Raw genomic sequence first — 21577 nt, 5'->3', positions numbered from 1 at the left:
TGAGCAAGTACTCTGCCTCTTCCAGGTCACCGATGAAGTTGTTAAACAGGATAGGTCCCTGTGGTATGCTACTTGTTACCAACATCTGGGTAGAGTACTACTCTCTGAGCCTGATCATCCAACCAGTCTTTTATCCATTTGGTTGTGCACGTATCCAGACTGTAATATCCTAACCTGGATACAAGAATGTGGGAGATGATAGTGTCAAAGCTTTGCTAAAGTTCAGGTAAATGACATCCACTGCTCTCCCCTTATTCACAAATCCAGTCACTTTATCATAGAAGGCAATTGGGTTGATCAGGTATGGTTTCCCTTTGGTAAATCCATGCTGACTTTTTCCAAAAGGACCTCTCCAAAAGGGAGACCTTGTCACTGAAGAGTGAGGCAAAGAAAGCTTTGCGTACCTCAGCCTTATCTATGTCTGCTGTCACTAGATCACCCATCCTGTTCAGCAGTGGGCCAAAATTTTCCTTGTTCAGCTGTTTATTACTAATGTAGTGGTAGAAGCTCTTCTTGTTGCCCTTGATGTCCTTTGCAAGACTCAGTTCCAGTTGAGCTTTCATGTTCCTGACACCATCACTACATGCCTGGGCAGTGTTTCTAGAGTCCTCCTGGGTAGTCTGTCCCTGCTTCCATCTCCTGTATGCTGTCCTTTTGCATTGGAGCTCAGTCATGAGTTCCCTGCTTAGCTAAGCCAGTCTCCTGATATATCTACTTGTCTTTCCTGAATATTGGGATGGCCTGTTCGTGCGCTTGGAGGAGGCTGTCCTTGAAGATCTGCCAGTTCTCTGGAGCTCCTTTGCCCTTCAGAGCTGCCTCCCACAGGATCCCACCTACTAGTTTCCTGAATAAGGTGAAGTCTGCTCTCCTGAAGGCCAGGGTCTGTACTGTGAGACTTGCATTCCTCATTCCCCTCAGAAACTTGAGCTCCACTATTTCATGGTTGCTACAGTCAAGGCTGCCCTTGATTATCACATCCCCAACCAGTTCTTCGTTGTTAGTGCATAGCAGATCCATCTGTGTATCAGCCCTGGTTGGCCCATCTAGTACCTGTATCAAGAAGTTATCCCTCATGCCCTCCAGAAATCTTCTTGACTACTTGTGTTTTGCTGTGTTGCCCTTCCAGCAGATGTCAGGGAGGTCGAAGTCCCTTGTAAGAACCAGGGTTTGTGATTCAGAGACTTCCTCAAGTTCTTTAAAGATGTTAAAGTTCCGATGGTGGTTTCACATAAGAGTTACCTTATCTAGCCTATGCATAGTAACAGAATGCCTGGCCATTTTTGGTGTGTTAATCTTGTAACATCCCTGGAAAACAGAATTTCTTCTATCCACTTTCTCTTTGAAGGGGGTAAGATGGGGCAAAGGTGGGACTCACAAAGTATTTGGTATTTCTTGAGGACCTTTGGGTCTGACTGTCTTAGAGTGACTAGAGTATGGAACTGAACTTGAGTCTCACACTTCTGAAACCACTGGATTGCTTGTTCTTGGTAGGACTGTCCATTGTACTAGTCTTCTAATAAAGCACCTGCAAATACTGAGATTAGCCATGTCTGCTGTTCACCTTCACTTTTCAAACTGTCAGAGACAATTTGGGTTCTCATCTTTGGCTATTGCAGTGAACAACATGATAAAAAGGAGTATTTCCAAGGTCTTGTTTCTCTCACAGAATTTCAAAGTGAGAGCACCCTGGCATGAAAGAGAACAAGTAGTTGTCCTTAAAAATATGAGAAGCAGGGAATTATGGCTACTCCCATATTTGTCAGACTACATAAATTTCCTAATCTGTAAGCATGACTAGCTGGAAAAGGTCAACTTATGCTGAGTTCTTAGTGCCTTTTTTGCTTTTTGGTAGTCTTGACAATAGAGTCACTGTTTGGTATTACTTTGAAATTGAGTATGATTGCACTGTACTCTATAAAATTTCCACAACTCCTCAGAACATATAATTGGAGTTGTGGTTCTTTGGTATTTAAAAATGAATAAATAAATAAGTAAAATTGGATTTTTATTAATACAACAAACCCTATGTTTCTTTTAGCCACTTCAAAGGATAGAGAATGAAGTAGAACTGCTTGGAGAACATCTTCCTGTAGGAGGCTTTACCTACCCTCCATCAGCTCATCCACCAACATTGCCTCCCTCAGCACCTCTCCAGTTCTTAACCCATGATCCTTTACACCAGGAGGTATCATTTGGAGTAGTAAGTATTGCTTTCTGTACTACATCCTCTGCATGCTGAGTTAAAGTTCTTTATTCTGTGTTATAACCATTTTATTGGAAAATGGTATTTCTTGCAATTGAATTTCATTAGTGGCTGCAGCTGTGGAAAGTCAGGGTGGTTGTTTTTTAGGTTAAACTTATTTCATGTATTATGAAGGTTCAAACTTGGAAGAATGAAAACATGCTACCAAAATCTTTGAGTGATCTTTTTTCATAAAATAAATGTCTCAAGGCCTCTGAATATCAATTCAGTAGTGGTGCATGAGTTTTGGTTCTAAAAATCTGCTGACATTTTTTCACTATTGAATATTTCTAGAAAAATACAATTTATATCTAAGTGGCAATTCTTTACCATTTTGGCCCCCATTTAATAGACAGTGCAAGATATTTTAAACAGTGATATTGAGGATGTATGTATGTAAGTAAACTAAAGAGTTTGTCATACAAATCAAAAAGTAGGAAAATAGTGTCTTTTTCTCCTATGGAAAGAACATGTTGAAGCTGTAAACTTGAATGTCTCTTTAGTCACTATTTAGATACACAACTTGTATTCTTTAAACCATCCTTACAGTTGAAAGGCTACAACCCCTCCCTAAAGTGAATGTAATTGAGCACCACTCTGAAGGCAATTTCTATTTATGTATTTATTTTAAACCTTGTTCTTTATTTAATGTGAAAGATTTGCTGTGGTGCATCCTGGCAGTGCCCCCTAATGGATATTTGGCTTATACCAGCAAAAGAACTCATGTATATATGTTGTTTAAAAAAACTCTCATTCTTACCCACAAGCCTGCACATAGCACCAGGTCCAAAGCCCTGCGCTCTTGGTTTGCAACAAGGTCACCAATTCAAGTCCTGCCTGTCCAAATCAGCCCACATATAGGCTAAGCCTTACAAAATGCTTATAAGCTAGCTTGCAAGGGTTTCTGGTGAGCATTGTTACTTTTTTTCCTGTAGGATGGTATAATTGTATATTACTGATGAGATTTGTTGGTCAAAACAAAATTGTTTGAAGAGGCTGGGGGGGTTTTTGGATAATGTCTTATTTAAAATGTATTTCAACATTCACTTTTCATTTAATTTCATTATTAAATAGGAAAAGAAAATGTTGAAGTTTTTCTTCCTTTTTACAGCCTTACCCACCTTTTATGCCTCGAAGACTCACAGGGCGTAGTAGATACCGATCACAGCAACCAATACCACCACACCCTTACCATCCCAGCCTATTACCATATGTGCTGTAAGTCCAAAGTACATCTTACATGTAGACTATTAAATAATTCTGTAAGCTAACCGATCCTCTCAATGTTTTTTTGTTTGGGCTCTACCATGGAGTAAAGACAGTTCAGCTGTTCCCAAGGAGGAATAAAGCTTGCAGTTATATTTAAAGTTTCCAGTCCACTTGAACAGCATGTTTTTCCCTTTCTCAGGTGTATAAGTGAACAATTTTGTGATAGCATCGTTTTGGGATCTGCTATGCCTCTTGTTTCTGTTGAAATCTTGTTCAATGTAGAACAGTTAAACTTGGTTCTTGGATAATCTTATAGTTATGAGTTATACTCATGGTTGCATTATAAAGTGTTCTTACGTAGGATAAAGATCTAACAGTCCTTACAAAAAAACAAGCAAATCGATTTACTCCTAAGTAATTATTAAAATGTAATGAGGGGAGCCTTCTGGGTGTGTTTGTGTGTGGGTAATCTGTTACAGCTTTTGAACTTCTGCACCTGATTAACCATTTCTGGAAGAGAAGGGATGGGAGAAGTAACATTAGGGGATTATCAGTAGCCTGTTAAAGTAGATGCCATCTGCTGTAGTTTGGATATATGATATGGGATTTATTGTTCTTGTATGTTCTGTTTTTGAAATGACTACAAAATGCTTAGAAAATGAGGATTTATTTCAAAGGTGGCATTGACAGGGAGATAATCCAACTTTGTCACCTGTTGTTTTGCCACAACATCTATAGTTTCTGACTCCGCAGTTTGACTTGCATCAAAATAACACCAGGATATATGATCCAGTGAAGTTACTGAACTTTGAATCATGCATTCTGACAAAGCCTGCTCTGATGTCATAGCCTCTTGTCTGTCTATTCAGGGACAGCGTGGCACAATCATTCCTGATTATTTCAATGAAATGACATTTATAGTGCTGTGGACTTTTTATTTCTATGGTTGTGTGTTAAACTGTGACCCATATTGCTATCTTGGGATGAAGACGCTTTTTTAACTTAAAAGAAAAACAGAAAAATGGCTCTGTTGCCTTTATATCTTAAGAGGTTCTTCTCTGACCAACTCCATGTTATATGGGAATGTATAGTGGGGTCTGTTGTCAATGTGGAAGCTGGCCCAGTAGCATACTGTAATTATCTTTGTTGTGTGTATTAGAATGTTTGAAGGCTTTTGTATTGGAGAGCTAGGTGAATTTAAGGTTACTTATTTTTGTTGATGTTCTATCTATTTCAATAAGTCAAATTTAAAACCAGAAACTCTGTTCAATATTAACTCTGTGATGCATGCTATCAAGAGATTAGTTTCTATAATAATGCTGAGTCTTACTGGAAGTATCAGTTGACATAGCAATATACATGCAATTTAAAAATGCAACACAGTGAGTATCAAAAAGTGGCACAATTAGCTTTCCTTTGACTCCTTTATTTTGAATTTTAATTCTTAATTTCAAATGTAACATTTTTACTGATTCTTCGAATTTGTTGATTTAAGAAGTATCAATAACATAACTCTACCTCTGCCATATGTGTGTATGCTTTCCTTCAGCAAGATGTTGAGTCTTATTGTTGTTTGTTCTTCTGGCAGATCAATGCTTCCAGTGCCACCTGCAGTTGGACCAGCTTTCAGTTTTGAGTTGGACGTGGAAGATGGAGAGGTAGAAAACTACGAGGTTGGTGTGTGAAGTACAATTTTATGAGAAGCAGATGTCAACTTGATACATAAAATTAAATGGTCTTTTGCTTTTAATCCTGTTTTTGTCTTTGAAATAAATGTAATGTTTGTGAAGACAGAATCTAGAAATGTCCTTTTCATACTAGTTTCTAACACTGAATGTTAGGAACACTCTTATTTTGTGTTTGTTGCCTTCCCTCAGAATCTACCCTTCCAGATTAGCTATGGTTAAATTGCTCAGCTTTCCATTCTAGATGCCACTCTTATTTTTGCATTTTACTTGATTTTTAAATATCACAGATATATAGCATATTCAAAAGAACAGGGTAACTTAGTGCTTTTTATGTGCCTTGCTAACTTTACAGAATAGTGTTAGCATGATAGGAGGAATTCAGCTAAATGTGATGTTAATAATCTCTCAATATATTTTTCTCTTGACAATATGGGGAGTACAGAAAGTCACATATTTTGAAATAAAATGTCACTGGTGTCTTAGATAATTGAGCACTGATCCCAACTCTTGGCCTTACTGCTTCTCAGGCTGTCGAATTTCCATCAGATTCTGTTCAGAAAGCCTCAGCCACCACCTACCCCTCCTCATGTATCTCTGTCGCGTGCACGCTGTCGCATCTCTGTGTGTCTCTCTCGCGCTCTCTCTTGTGTTCTGTTGCGTCTGTGTGTGCATGCATCTGCGTGCATTGCCGTCTGCGTCTCTGTTAGTCTTGTGCTCTCTCTCTCATGCTCTGTTGCGTCTGTCGTGCTCTGTCATGTCTGTGTGTGTCTCATGCTATCTCTTGTGCTCTGTCACATCTGTGTGTATGTGTCTGTGCGCATCTGTGTGTGTCTGTTGCGCTCTGTTGGGGTCTCGCACTCTGTGTCTCTCTTGTGCTGTCGCGTCTGTCTGTCGCGCTCTATTGCGCTCTGTCGTGTCTGTGTCTCATACTTTTTCACGTTCCGTCGCATCTGTGTGTGTGCATCTGCATGCACATCTCCATGCACACGTGTCTGTCGCGTTCTGTTGCAGTGTCTCTTGCGCTCGCTCTCGTGCTGTTGCGTCTCTCACGCCCTCTCCCTAGCCCTCTCGTGTGTTTGTGCCTCTCGTGCTCACACCTGTCTCTCTCACACTCACTCTTGCATCTCTGTCTTGTCTGTCTCTCTCGCGCTGTTGCGTCTGTTTTTCTGTCTTGCTTGCACTCTGTCGCATCTGTGTGCGTGCGTGTCTCTGTTGTGCCCTGTGTCTGAGTGTCTGTCTCGCACTGTCATGTCTGTGTGTCTTTGTCACGTTTGTGTTGGTCTCTCTCACATTGTTGCATCTGTGTGTGTGTCTGTGTCTATCTCGCGCTGTCGCATCTGTGTGTGTGTGTCTCATGCTCTGTCACATCTGGGTGTCTGGGTGTCTGTCTCACGCTCTGTCGTGTCTCTCTTTCACGTGTGTGTCTGTGTCTGTCTCTCGCGCTCTGTCACATCTGTGTGTGTGCGCATCTGTGTGTCACGCTCTGTGTCTTGGTGTCTGTCTCTTGCGATCTGTCGCATCTGTGTGTCCTGGTGTGTTTGTCTGTGTCTGTGTGTGTGTCTGTCTCACTCTATTGTGTCTGGGTCTGGGTCTGTCTGGCGCTCTGTCAAGTATGTGTGTGGCTGCATCTGGGTGCCCGTCTCTCGTGATCTGTTATGTCTGTCTGGGCATCTGTCTCTTGCGCTCTTTCATGTCTGGGGGTGTGTGTGCATCTTGTGCTCTGTCGCGTCTGTGCCTGGGTGTCTGTCTGTGTCTGGATGCCTGTGTTAGGGCATCTTTCTCGCGATCTGTTGCATCTGTGGTTCTGTCTGTCTGGGTGTCTGTCTCGTGGTCTGTTGCATCTGTGTGTCTGTCAGTCTCTCTTGCACTGTGGCGTCTGTGTGTCTGTCTCACTCACGCTCTGTTGTGTCTGTATGTGTGTGTCTGTGTCTCTCGTGCTCTGTCGCATCTGGGCGTTGGGGTGACTGTCGCGCTCTGTCGTGTCTGTGTGTTTGTGTGTGTCACGTCTGTGTTTGGGTGTCTGTGGGTGTGCGTCTCATGCTCTGTCACATCTGTGTGCGTCTCGCACTGTCTCTCGCGCTCTGTCGTGTCTGGGTGTTTGTCTGGGTGTGTGTCTGGGTGTCTGTCTTGCAATCTGTCACATCTGGGTGTCTGGGTGTTGGGGGTGTCTGTCACATCTGTGTCGGGGTGTCTGTCACATCTGGGTGTCTCGGTCTCTCACTGTCGCATCTGTGTGCGCGTGCACGTCTGCGTGCATGCACATCTGTGTGCATCTGTCACACTGTTGCAGTGTCTCTTGCGATGTCTCTTGCACTCCATTGCATGTCTCGCACGCTGTCTCATCTCTTCCTCTTGCATCCGTGTGTTTATTTTGCTGTCTCTCGCACTCTGTGTCTGTGTGCATCTGTTGCATCTGTGTGTCTCTGTCTTGTGCTCTGTCATGTCTGCATGTGTCTGCGTCTCTCTGTCTGGATGTCTCTGTCTGGATGTCTCTCTGTCTGGATGTCTGTCTCATGCTCTGTCATGTCTGTGTGTGTCTCACAATCTGTGTCTCGTGCTCTGTCATGTCTGGGTGTGTGTCTGGGTGTGTGTGGGGATGTCTGTCTCTGTCATGTCTGGCTGGCTGTCTCTCACGCTCTGTCATGTCTGTGGGTGTCTGTCTGGGTGTTGGGGTGTCTGTCACGTCTGTGTCTGGGCATCTGTCAGTGTCTGCGTGTCTGTCTCTCCCTCTGTCGCATCCGTGTGTATGTGTCTGAGTCTGTGTCTGGGTGTCTGACTCTTGCGCTCTGTCACGTCTGGGCGTCTGTGTCATGTCTGTGTCTGGGTGACTATGTATGTCAGAATCTGGGTGTCCATCTCACACTGTGTCGCGTCTGGGTGTTTGGGTATGTGTGTGGGGGTGTCTGTCTCGGATTCTGTCGTGTCTGGATGTCTGTCTGGGTGACTGTATGTCGGAATCTGAGTGTCTGTCTCATGCTCTGTCGCATTTGCGTGTCCATATCTCTCACTCTGTGTTTCATCTGGGTGTCTGTGTGTCTCTCTCACAGTCTGTCACATCTGGGTGCCTGGGTGTCTTTCTGGGTCTGGGTGTCTGTCTCACACGCTCTGTTGCATCTAGGTGTCTGTCCCATCTGTGTTTGGGTGTCTCAATGTCTGGGTGTCTGTGTCTCGCACTCTGTTGCATCTGTGTCTGGGTGTCTGTCTGGGTATCTTTGTCTGGGTGTCTATCTTGCACTCTGTCCCATCTGTCTGGATGTGGGTGTTGGTATCTGTTTCTCTCATGCTCTGTTGCATGTGTGTGTGTGTCTCGGTCTGGAAGCATCTCACACTGTTGCATCTGCGTGTGTCTGTGTCTGGGTGTGTGTGTCCGGGTCTGAGTATGTGTCTTTCACTCTCTATCGCATCTGTGTGTGTCTCGTGCTCTGTCTCTCTCACGCTCTGTCATGTCTGTGTGTGCATCTCACACTCTGTTTCTCTGTCGCGTTTGGGTGTGTATATGTGCATCTGTGTGTCTGGATGTGTGTGTGGGGGGTGTCTGAGTTTCTGTCTCTTGCTCTGTTGCATCTGTGTCTGGGTGTCTGTCTGTGGGTGTCTTGCGCTGTCGCGTCTGTGTGTGTGTCTGGGAGTTTATCGCATTGGTGTCTGGGTGTCTGTCTTGCGCTATGTTGGATTGGTGTTTGGGTGTCTGGGTGTTTGGGTGTCTGTCTGGGTGACTATCTCGAGCTCTGTCGTGTCTGTGTGGGTGTGGGTCTGGGTGCCTGTCTCTCTTGTGCTCTGTCACAGCTGTGTATCTGTGTCTGGATGTATGTCTGTCTTGGTGTCTGTGTCTGGGTGTGTATCTTGGTGTCTGGATGTGTCTCTGGTGCTCTGTCTCATCTGTGTGTGTCTCGCGCTCTCTCTGTCTTGCGCTCTGTCCTGCCTGTGTGTGTCTCTCTCACTCTGTCTCTGTCGTGTCTGTGCATCTGTGTGCATGTGTGTGTGTCTGGGCATGTGTTTCTGTGTCTTGGAGTCTGTCTGTGCATCTGTGTGCATGTGTGTGTGTCTGGGCATGTGTTTCTGTGTCTTGGAGTCTGTCTGTGCATCTGTGTGCATGTGTGTGTGTCTGGGCATGTGTTTCTGTGTCTTGGAGTCTGTCTCGCGCACTGTCGCATCTCTGTCTGGGTGTCTATCTGGGTGTCTGTCTCGCAATCTGTCACGTCTGGGTATCTGCCTGGGTGTTGGAGTGTCTTCCCCCCCTCCCCCTCTCTCTCTCCTCCCCCTCTCTCTCTCCTCCCCCGCTTCCCCTGGCATCAGTTTCTTCTGGTTACCCGCACTGCTGCAGTGGGGACAAAGTGAAAAATATTTATCAAGCTGTGATACAGCTGCAGGAGTGATTAACACTTGGACCATGGAGGGTTGGAAATCCCAAAAATATTGTCTTATTCGGTTCAGCATGATTCACCAATGATCAAACTTTGAAAGATATCTTTCCATAAGGCTTGCAGTTGTAGAGAGAAAAGTAAAACTAAACGTTTCTTGATATAGAGGTGGTGTTATTTGGTCGGATAGTGACATTGCAGAAGAAATCACTTCACTTCCGATGGAGCTGGAGCTTGTTTGAGCAATGAATTTTAAAATGTCTAAATTCCTTGTTTTGTAGGCACTGCTGAATTTGGCAGAACGTCTAGGAGAAGCCAAACCTCGAGGACTGACAAAGGCAGACATAGAACAGCTTCCATCTTACAGGTTCAATCCAAACAACCACCAGTCAGAACAGACGTTGTAAGTACATCTCTCTTTCTCAAACTTGCATACTTTACTGTGCATACTTGCACAGTATTTGCATACTACTGTGTTTTCATTACTTTAGGCTGCAGCCTCAACTAGGCAAATACTGTAACGCAAGTGCTCTAAAAGCACTCAAATCAAAAAAGATAAATTTTTAAACCAGTTTTTGAATCGGTTATCATTTATCTCGTTTTTAAAATTCTGTATAGTCTCACTTCAGCTAGATGTTCAAATTTAGCTCATCAGTATTTAAAAAAAATAAGTTTTCCAAATTTTTTTCAGCATATTAGATATTAAATGGGCATCATCAACTTGGAATTTAGACTATATTGAAATATTTTCCAAGTACTAAAATTTTAAGTGCTCCTAGAAGAACTTTTGACAGTTTTTGCAATTTACAGTTATATTTTCTTATTTTTAAGACTCATTAATTCTGTTTGAAAGATCTACACAACAGAGAGAGAATTGAGCTATAGGTGGAAGGCAATGAAAGTAACATACAGAGTGCTGTGAAATGTTTAAATTTGAACGGAAGAGGTTTTTTTCCTCTGAACTTCCACTTATAGCAATCTTCAATGTTATTTTTAATATAGTAGGGAATAAATTTTCTGGTGGAAATGTAACTTTTATTTTTTTTTTAAGTCGATGATGTCCCTGGGGAAGAAATGTGTTAATAAAACATATACAACTGAATATAGATGTAACTTAAAGGGGAAATTTTTCATACTAAAAATGTGTGTGTGATCTTCAATCAGTTATGGCTTTGAAAAATACTTAAAACTAGTTTTGTGGGGTTTTTTATTTTAATATAGCTACAATTAAAGTTAAAACTGAAATAAATGTGCTATAGGATTTGCACTACCTGTTTATCAGCAGGCATGAACACTCATATTTTTGAATTATGGTAATATAGTCTGTTTATTGATCGGGCCAACAACCTCCCATGGATAGGAATTTGAGCCCTTTCCTACTTTGGAATTTGAAACCATGGTGAACAAAACAATAGCAATTCTCATTTTACATTGGTATACTAGAGATCTACACCCATAAAGTTTGATCCCTGTAGCTACTCCAGTAGTAAAAAAAAAAAAAAAAAAAAAAAAAAAACCCTTTTGCAGACGCACCTTATAAGTTGCCTATAGAATACAAATTTGTTGTTCTTAAATGGTAAAGTTTAAAGATATTTGCTATTTTTTTTTCTTTTTTAGGTGTGTAGTTTGTATGTGTGACTTTGAGTCAAGGCAGCTACTTAGAGTCTTACCCTGTAACCACGAGTTTCATGCCAAGTGTGTTGATAAATGGCTTAAGGTAAATAAAATAAAGTCTGTGTTAGAGGCAATTTATAATGCCCTAGTTTGTAGTGTTTCATTTTTCTTTATTTTTCTCTTGCATTTCATCTCTTGTTTCTCATTTTTAATGTTTAGGCTAGAAAAGCCAACAAACCAAAAACATTGCCTCCTTACGCTATAGAAATATTTTTAGCAAATAAAGTAAGTTATTTCTTCATAATATTTGTTGGAATGGGATCATTTAAAAAGGAATATGAAGAAAATGATCTTCACTGGCAGAAAGCTTGCCTATCAGAATCCCTTCCATTGCTATGAATTTGAACTCTTGGGACAAATCAAAAAAGTATCTAATTTTATAAATATAATGCATGTTTGAGATATATATTTTAAAAAGACTCCTTTTAAGTTATAATTAAAAAAAAGGTGTCTTAAGTTCTCATGCTGCTTTGATGATAAATGTATGCCTATAGAGAATATACATTTTAACTTGGATAAAGCCCTATAATTGCTAGGCTTTATAAAGACAAGAAAATGACTGCCTTATGCATACAGTAGAATATCCTGTACATAGACTGAAGTATCAAAGTTGATATTGACAGTAGTCTTTTGGCTAATGAAGCATCATGAATAATAATGATAGGATTAAAAAAAAATGGAACTGAAACTGACTTTGGGCTAGAGTACCCAGTATATCCTGAAGCTTTTACAGAATCTAAGACTGGTGTAAATGTTTCCACAACACTGCTCTTATTTTTTTTTTTCAGTAGAACTTATTTGAATGAAATACATGTCCTACAGTATTCTGAACCCAATCACGTCTGAGAATCGGCAAGATGACTATAAACATCTAGTTGTTCTAGCTTGAAATATTTTTTTAAAAAGCATGTTAAAATCCATATATATATCTATTTAGACTGTCTTATACAGTGATTGTCAATTAATGCAATTAACATATATACAAAATATTTTCCACTCCCGTTATTCATGTCTGTGTTCTGGGGAAAGGCTGAGGCATATTTCCACACTGGACTTGTCAAATCATATCATTGCATAAACCTTAGCCATGTGTGGCATCGAGAGAAGATAAACAAGGAACAGTAGCTTGCTTACTGTTCTGAAATGAGAACTAGGACCATTGGATGTCATGCAGCCCATGATGTGGTGGATGCTGAAATTCTGTGAAGGTCGATTAGATAAATTTTGAAAAGAAGATAATTCTTCCCAGGGTTGATGATGCAAAGACATTGCATCTGGCTCAAAAAGCCCTTGACCCATAGACTGCTAGAAGGTAGGGGAATGTATCAGGGAAATATCGTGTATGCTTGCCTTGTTCTTGTGCTCTTCCCTATGCACCTGCTGTTGGTCACTGTTAGATTCAGGGTATTTGGTTAAATGAAGCTTTGGTTCGACCCTGTATGGTAGTTCTTATGTTACATTAAGTACTTTCAATTGGCAATCAAAGGATAGTGAAGATAGCCCTTAGAGATCAGTAAAGTGGGGGGAAAAACAGATTTGGGCTTTAATAATCTGAACTGATCCGTAGTATTGGTGAGGCAATTTTGTGCTGATGCTCCTAACCAAGCTAAAAAATCACTGACCTTTAACACTAGTATTTCCTAAAGGATGACTTACATTAGAAAAAACACATCAGCATAACAGTGTCAGCTAGTCAGGTTTCTTTTTAATTGAAAGCTTTGTGTAATTTAAGCCTAGAAGGAGTACAGTTACACTATGTCAATACAAAGTTTTAGACTGTGCTTAGGGAGTGGGATAAAATAACTCTTGCACTTCAAATTCACATCCCATATTGATAAAACCTGCAAGGGAACATTTTACCATTGGTAAATTTTACTAAAATTTACTAAATGGTAGAAGTTAGGGATCAACTTAATGGTAGAAAAGAACCCCTTATTCCATTACATGCTGGTGATGCAGCAATAGAAGGCATCAAGGCAAACTTTGACTTGTCTACATATGAAATTTGAGGTTTTTGTCTGTCCTGTAGTTATAAAACCCTACATAGAAACACTTTTTCAGGCAATATGAGAGAGCCCGAAATATGAAAAATATGAAAGGCTCTTTTATATTGAATTATGTGACCATATTAGACTACAGTGAGAAAAACATTCCATGTTCAATAAGGCTGAAGACTCATGAAAGAGAAGTTAAACAGTGAATGGGACAAGATTAACAAAAGAGAGATTATCATTTTTGCTTTTTAGTCTTGTCAACTCTCAGTTTTATCATGTTTCACAATATCTGGTTGACTCAAGGAGTTAGGATATTAATAAACAAAGCAGTACATGAGAAATGTTTTTCTTTTTTTTTTTTTTTTGAGCAAGATTTAGTCATGGTTCCATGACCTTTCTTCACCCTGAGCTCTCAGAAATCAGGTGGCAAAGGAAAATAATGTGTATTTATTGCTTTTAAATTTCAAGTGTAGTAGACTTTGTTTAATAATTGGGGTAAGAAATACTATACATATATTTCAGAAAAAGCAAATCTATAACTATATCTAACTATAACTATAGCTATCTAACTATAATTTAGGGCACATCTTAGCTTTGATGGCTTTATAGCAAAACAGCCTAATAGTTCTGATAGAATTTTAGTAACACTGTAAATGCTTTTCTTCTAAATGAGGTTCACTTCAGCTAGAAAATTTCTATGTAATGTTTCTTATGATAATTTCAGTTCATTGTACAACTCTATGTCCTTATGTTACAGAAAGTTAACTCGCCTGAAGGAACAGCAAGTTAAGAGAGGGATACGCATTGCAGCCTATGCTGCATTATGTGCACCTAATTCATCTTTGCACCAGAGTTCTGTTAAAATGTGAAGGGGAATGAATTTCATGAAATGCACAAGAACACAAATCTAAAACAGATGTAGTGCTAATAAAATCTTTAAAGTTACTTTAGAAAGCAATACAGCACAATGAATAATTTGATTTGCCTAGCTATTCAGATATTACTTGGGGTTTGTTTATCCTTGTGTGGTGGGTATGTGGGATTTTTTTTTTTAAGTGAAAGTTACAAACTCATAAAGTTTGCAGATGACACCAAATTGAGGGGACCAGTCCATACTCTTGAGGGCAAGGCTGCCATCTAGAGGGACACAGACAGGCTGGAGAAACAGGCCAATGGGAACCTTATGAAATTCAACAAGGACAAATGCCAAGTCCTGCACCTGGGAAGGAAGAACCCCTGGCAACAATACAGACTGGGGACTGACTCGCTGGGGAGCAGCTCTGCTGAGAAGGGCCTGGGGGGTCTTGATAGACAGCAAGCTGAACATGAGCCAGCAGTGTGCCCTGGCAGCGAAGAAGGCCAGCAGCATCCTGGGCTGCAATCAACAGGAGCATAGCCAGTAGATTGAGGAAAGTGAATGTCCTTCTTTAGTTGATGCTCTTTAGCCTTCATCCAGAATACTGTGGCCAGTGTTGGGCCCAGACAAGAGAGACATTGATAAACTGGAGCAAGTTCAGTGGAGGGCCACCAAGATGCTCAAGGGGTTGGAGCACTCACCCTATGAGGTGAGGCCCAGTAAACTGGGCTTGTTTAGCCTGGAGAAGAGAAGGCTTCAAGAGGCCTATTAGTAGCCTTCCAATGCCTATTGGGAGGTCGTCAAGAAGACAGAGCAAGGCTCTTCACAGTGGTGCATGTTGGAAGGATGAGAGACAACAGGCAGAAGTCAAAACAAGATGGGTTCCAATTAGATACAAGGATAAACTTTTTCACCATAAGGACAGCCAAGGAGTTGAACAGGAGTCCAGAGAGGTTGTGCAGTCTCTGTCCTGGAGGTTTTCAGGACCTGACTGGAGAAAGCTCTGAGCAAGCTGGTCTGACCTTATAGCTGACCCTGCTCTGAGCAGGAGGTTGGACTAGAAACCTTCTGAGGTCCCTTCCAACCTGAATCATTTCATGAATCTGTATATTCTCAGCAAGTGTTTCACTGAAGGGCTAAACTTAAGCCTTTCATGCGTGTTAGTTCAGCTTTGGAGCTGAATACTTGTTTAGTCACTGTGGTGTGTGTGTTACTAAAAACCCTTGCCTTTTTCCCCCTGCTCAGCTTTCAAGCTTTGGCCAAGCCTACATAATAGACTTCTGCTGGGATAGCTGGGTAGTGAGAGCCTAAAGAGCTGTGATTCATGATTAATAGAGCTAGTAAGAATAGGATGCCCTAATATAGGGCAATTTTTTCCACCTCTGTCTTGCTTCTCTGGTGGTGGTGGGTTTCTCTGCCAGCACACAGCACAGCTTTTGACTTAGCTGCATTCATCTGAGTTACAAGTCACAGTATAATGTAACTGTGTGTCTGCATTAATAAACACCTTATCATGTAGTTATGTTCAAATATGCTAGTTCCCTTAATCTTTTATGACAGAAAAAAAACACATTTCTCACGTATTTTTGTTTTAATAACATAACTTTGGGTTTACAAACCTTTCAGGTCACCTTCACATGCTCTGATGTAGTAAAAAAGGGGCACAATCTGAATTTATCATCTTTTCACTGTCTCCTTTGGGTACCCTTTAGCACTGAGAGTAGCAATTTCATTTTGTTTCGGTTTTGCAGATACTGTTACCTTAAGAAGTGTTTTTGTCAATGCATTAAACCTTCTTTTATTTCTGGTTTTACAGGCAAATCGTACCTGCCCAATTTGCAGAGCTGATGCTTCAGAAGTGCATCGTGATTCAGAATGACTAATCTAAGAGCACAAATCTGGTTTGGGTGTTCCTGGTCACGTGTATATATGAACTATCCATTGAACTTACCCATGTGGCTTCCAGCATTCCCTTTACACAAAAGGGTCAATGGACGTTTCTTTGCACTGTGTGACTTAATCAATTATAAAGCTTATAATTAGTCTTCACAATTGTGGGATTGCTATACTAACCGTGTGATTGGAACTCCAAAGATTTTTTTTAGCTTAATTTTGTGCGCACTAAAATTCCTGGGTTTTGTGTGATCATTCTGAGTGTTGCTGCAAGATTACAGTGGATGTGATCTTTTAGCATGTGCTTTTATAAAAAGTGGTAGCTCCAAACAATATAGCAGTCTACCTTCTATAGAGCCTTCTGATACTGTGAGTGGGCATGAATGGTGCGAGTGTGTGCGTGTTTGTGAGAGGATGTGTGAAGTGCGCTTGTGACTGGGTGTGCATATGTGTTTGAGAACCTGTATACCAGCATGTACTGAGAACGTATGTGTGTAGTATTAATTATGCTGCAATGTATAATCTTGTATTATTTAAACAGTACTAGTACTGTACACTGGTTTCTTTCCTTATGTTTGCAGTCGCACACTGAATGCAAAGGGTGCTGCAATTATAGACATTTAATATTTCCTCCCCAATGTACTTAATGGTGTAAAAAGATCTTTTTACTTGCTATTCAAACAGATGTTATGCTTCCTCTTTATTGGAGGCTTTTAAGTGTACCTCTAAAGAGTATGTTGATTACTCAGTATGTGACTATCCTTGTTTTTTTAAACACGATAGGAAATCTAAATTTCAGTATGACAGGTTTACTACTTATTTTATCAATATAAAGTTGCAACATTGCACAAATCAATTAACAATATTAACATTTCCAATTGGTGACTTTGATGTTGATGCTTTTCTGTTCTCCCTCTCAATTCTTCTAGCTAGGTTTTATTTACATTCAGTTGATTTCTGATTAGATTTGAGTTTTGGAGATGCTGCAGTCATGTGCTCCTCCCCCAAAAGGAACCTGAAAAGGCACTGAGGGTCTTGTGCAAAGGTTTTTCACTTGGGCCATTATACTTGCTAAGTATATACTCCTTTAGTATGTAAACATTGGCTTTAATCACTTATGTGCTTTGTTTACAAGAGAGTTTGTATACAATTAACTTGTAAGAGGTTATGATTTTATTCTTGCAACTTCATGAACAAAATAGAATTTCTAACATTTTCTCAGAGAAGTAGAACTTCTGGGTTTTGTGCTGCAAAAAGGGTTGTTCTTGGTCATTCACTGCTATAATACAGTTGTCCTAGGGTATTGCTTCTTACCCTTCTGTGTTTTCTGATAGGCTTGTCATGAGAAAATTTCCCTTGTTTCTTTTTCTGTCAAGTCTCCAGAGTGTTCCACTGTAGGAGAAGAGTAAATTGGTACACCATCCAGAATAAATAATTCTGTGAAACGGGAGGTAACCTTCATTTGACTGCCTTTCAAATAATATTTTTAGTTGTGCAGTTGAAAATATTAACTTCTTTAACACTTCAGACTGTTAACAATTTTAAGATGTTTCAGTGAAATATTTAGGTCTAAACATACCACAGTTAATCAAGGGATACAATTTTTGGAATCAAAATGTTTTCTCCTAAATTTAGTATCATTACCCTGGTTACAATAGCACAAGTGGCACAACTGCCAACATTGCTGTAACTTGCTGCCAGTTTGAGCTTTAAGTTTGTTCTTCGTCATTTCTGATGCTTTTATATGCTGCTATGCTTGAGTATCAGTTTTATTTTCAGACTGTGTTATGTTTTCTATGCTGCTTGCCCTTCTTTGAAGGTTCTACAGACCAATTACAACTTGTGGTTTTGCCTGTTTCAGATGCTCTTGTCTTTTAGTTACACAAATAGTACTCAAAATTTTAGTCTGTCCATACCTGTCAATAATTAAGAACACTAAATAAAAATATACCATTATATCAACTTCAAAAGATTATAATTTCCCTTCTCCCCAAGGAGCTAAAGAATGGACTCCTCACAATAACATCAAAAAAGTTAGATCGCATACAATAAACTATTTTTTAACAAATGAAATAATGTGGTTATTTTAAAAAGTGTGTATGCTGCGTATGTCTTAATACTTAGGGTCTTTAATATATCTGCAAAAAAAAAAAAAAAAGACTAACTACCTGTACAGATTTAACCCTAACAAATACTGCTACACTCAGTATTCACTTTGTTTGAAGCATGGAAGGAAGGCACTTGTTCTAAGCTAGATATAAATGCATAATGAACAAGGCACATTTTACGAAGACCAAGGGGAAAGTAGTCTTCTTTCTGGAATTGGAGAAATCTTAATGTGTACTGGCCCTTTTTTTCCCAGTAAAACTGAGGCAGCTGGAAATTTAGGAGATGGAGGATCTAATTTGGTAAAATACTGAATTTAATTGTTGCACTTCTGTGGCTGATCTCTTCTGGAATGTTTCTTCTGTTTGTATGGGACTCTTGCAGATGTGTGCAGACTTGCTTCCTGTGGTTAATGTGTATAAACAGCACACACGCATGCTTTCTGAATCAGATCAGACCAGCTACAACCAAGTCTTTTCTGTTGTGGCTGTCAAAAGAGAAGGGGAAGGGGATTCATGCTCAGCTATTAACTGCCATGTGTTATGCACATTTGTATCTAATGCCACAGCCTGCTGTGGTGTCTGGCAGCATCAGAATCCAGCAAGACATGTTCATTACCTTCCTGACATACTCACCCAACACACGGGGAGGGAAAAAAGATGTTATTGATTTAACATTGGCACTCCTTTGTTTTTTTTAGCATGAGTCCTAAACATAAATTTGACTTAATAGATATCAAGGCCTACAGAGATCTCCAAGGTCTCATTTTATGGTTTTCTTTACAGAAATCTTATCGTGCAAAGTAAATCTTTTTGTTGTATGTGACTTCTGTACAGGTTAACAGCTGAGAAATATTTGGAATGGGATTTACCAACCTCTTTATGTTGCTTTTGGAAAACACATTTTTGACCAAGTTATCTTTAGACTTTTATAAATGAGCTATGTGGGTTTTGGTTTTTTTTCCTTCCCTTTGGTACATTGTTACCTCATCTTGCTATTTGTTTGGTTTGTTAATGATTATCAAACATTTTCTTAAAAATCACACTCTATTGTGCCATTTAATGTTTTAAATGTATTATAAATATCTGTAATTAAATCATTTGCAAGCTTGATAATTTTTTAAAAAAACTTGTACTTTTTTATGAGTTACTACTAATGCTTTACTAAGTAGTGCAATGAATTTTTATTTTTAATCTCTGTGCCCAATTTTGGAGAGAGTTGTTCAATAATAAATGTATGATGTATACTTGCACATTTTTGGCTTGTTTCTTCTTCCTAGAAAGGGATGCAGTGCTTGCCTTGATTACTTTCCATATTTCTGTGCTTCCTCATGCAATTTCAGATGGAAGGGCAATAAGGTTGGGCACAAGCAATCCAAGAGATTTTTGGAGTGTGTTCATGACAATTTCTTGATGCAGGTGACCGATGAGCTGACTAGAGAAAATGTTTTGCTGGATTCATTACTCACAAGCCAAACCTGGTTGAAGATGTAAAGGTTGAGGCAGCTCTGGCTGTGGCAACCATGAGATTGTGGAATTTAAGATCCTGAGAGAAGTGAGCAAGACAAATATTAGAATCACAATGCTGGACTTCAAGACAGCAGATTTCAGCTTATTCAGGGATCTGTTTGACAAGATCCTATGGAGACTGCCTTGGAGGGCAAAGGGACCCAGGAGAGCTGGTTGTGCTTGTGAGGAGGCTGTCCTTGAAGATCAAGAATGGTCCACTCTGATGTGCAGGAAGCTGAGCAAGCATGGCAGAAAGCCAGCATGGATGAGCAGGGAACCCATGATGAGCTCAAACACAAAAAGGAAGTACATAGAAGGTGGAAACAGGAATGGGCTACTCTAGGAAGAATATAAACGCATTGCCTAAGTGTGCTGGGATAGAGTTAGGAAAGCTAAATCTCAGCTGGAGTTGATGCTAGTGAGAAATGTGAAAGGCAACAAGAAGGGTTTCTATAAGTACATGAGCAACAGAAGGAAGGCTGAGGAAAATGTGGGACCACAGGTAAATGGGGTGGGGACCTAGTGACAAAGGGCATGGAAAAGGTTGAGGTACCCGATGCTTTTTTTTTTTTTTTTCCCCCTCTTCTGCTTTTACTGTTAAGGTCTGCCCTCAGGCCTCCTGGGTCCCTGAGCCTAGTGGCAGAGTCTTTCAGGGTGAAGTGTTACCTGCGGTAGAGGAAGATTGAGTTAGGGAGCACTTAAAACCAAATGGATGTATACAAGTCCATAAGACCAGATGGGATGCATCTGAGGGTGCTAAGGGAGCTGGCCGATATCATTGCAAGGCTGTTCTCTATCATCTTTGAAAGGTCATGCCAATCAGGTGTTAAGGAAATTTCCACTATACTCTAGTTTTGCAGAAAAGAACATGTAAGGTCGCATGCCCTGCAAGCAGAACATCTTATCTGACCTTGCCTTAGCCCGGTTTTTCGTACAAAGTTGAAGATCTGCAAAGAAGCCAGTTTAATCCAGCCAGCAGTACAAAAGTTGTTCAAAGGTAACACCAGAAGAGGTGCAAAATCAGCTAATGAATAATTATAAGATGCACCATTTAAGGCTGGCACAGAACTATCTCATACTGTAACACGGCAAGGGGATTGGTAGAGCTAAGAATCGTGGATAGATCTGGTTGGTTATGTAAACTAAAGTATTGAATATGTAGCAACTTACCTTCACTTAAAAGTTATAACAAAAAACTGCTCGGGGTCCTTCTTGTGCTCCCAGCCAAGAGGCACCTTATTGCCAGCAATACAACTTTAAAAACTTAGAAATCTGACTCCTGCTGCTCATTACCGGTGCCCATGAACGAACAAAAGAGAACAGATAATTTTATCACAGGGGAGGTTCCTGATGACTGGAAAAAGGCTAATGTCATGCCCATCTTCAAGAAGGGCAAGGAGGAGGATCTGTGGAGCTACAGGCTGGCCAGGGTAACCTCAGTCTCCTGGAAACCTTGTCCAGGTGCATGAAGGACAAGAAGGTGATTGGGAACAACTAGCATAGTTTTAGCAAGGGCAAATCATGCCCGACTAACCTCATAGCCTTTTTTGACAAGATGATCGGCTCTGTGAACAAGCTGAGAACAGTGAATGTTGTTTACCTTGACTTTACCAAGGCCTTTGACAATCTCCTGTAGTATCCTTATCACCAAATTGGTGAGATATGGCCTGTATAGGTGCACTATAAGGTGACTGGAAAATTGGTTTGATGGTTGGGTTGAAAGGATTGTGATTAGTGGTACAAATTCCAACTGGCAGTTGGTTACTAGTGGCATTCCACAGTGATCAGTACTGGGGCCAATACTATTTAATGTCTTTATTAATAGCCATGTATGATGGAATGGAGTGCACTCTCAGCAAGTTTGTGGTCAATACGTTGGAGGGCAGGGCTGCTATTCAGAGGGACCTGGACAGGTTGGAGAAATGGGCTGATGGGAACCTCATGAAGGTCAACAAAGGCAAATGCAAAGGCCTGCACCTGGCATGGAATAACTACATGTGACGGTAAACTGGAGGCCAACTGGCTAGAAAGCAGCTTTGCAGAAAAGGA

At 40.5% G+C, this 21577-nt stretch overlaps 1 protein-coding gene across 9 annotated transcripts in view; it reads left to right on the top strand.

Annotated features, from left to right (window-relative positions):
• LOC135323550 (E3 ubiquitin-protein ligase RNF38-like) overlaps positions 1 to 19272 on the top strand; it is a 178458-nt gene extending 159186 nt beyond the window's left edge. For all 9 annotated transcript variants that reach the window (XM_064500271.1, XM_064500270.1, XM_064500272.1 and 6 more), the window contains 6 exons: positions 2039 to 2200; positions 3354 to 3460; positions 5040 to 5124; positions 9779 to 9900; positions 11115 to 11214; positions 15838 to 19272. In XM_064500271.1, the coding sequence (XP_064356341.1) occupies positions 2039 to 2200; positions 3354 to 3460; positions 5040 to 5124; positions 9779 to 9900; positions 11115 to 11214; positions 15838 to 15900 (639 nt within the window). In that variant the 3' untranslated portion in view covers positions 15901 to 19272. The remainder of the gene's footprint in view (positions 1 to 2038; positions 2201 to 3353; positions 3461 to 5039; positions 5125 to 9778; positions 9901 to 11114; positions 11215 to 15837) is intronic.
• The last annotated feature ends 2305 nt before the right edge of the window (positions 19273 to 21577 follow it).

Source organism: Dromaius novaehollandiae, chromosome W (genome assembly GCF_036370855.1).
Source record: "Dromaius novaehollandiae isolate bDroNov1 chromosome W, bDroNov1.hap1, whole genome shotgun sequence".
In the NCBI taxonomy this organism is placed as follows: domain Eukaryota; kingdom Metazoa; phylum Chordata; class Aves; order Casuariiformes; family Dromaiidae; genus Dromaius; species Dromaius novaehollandiae.
This window is presented reverse-complemented; position numbering and strand designations above follow the sequence as displayed.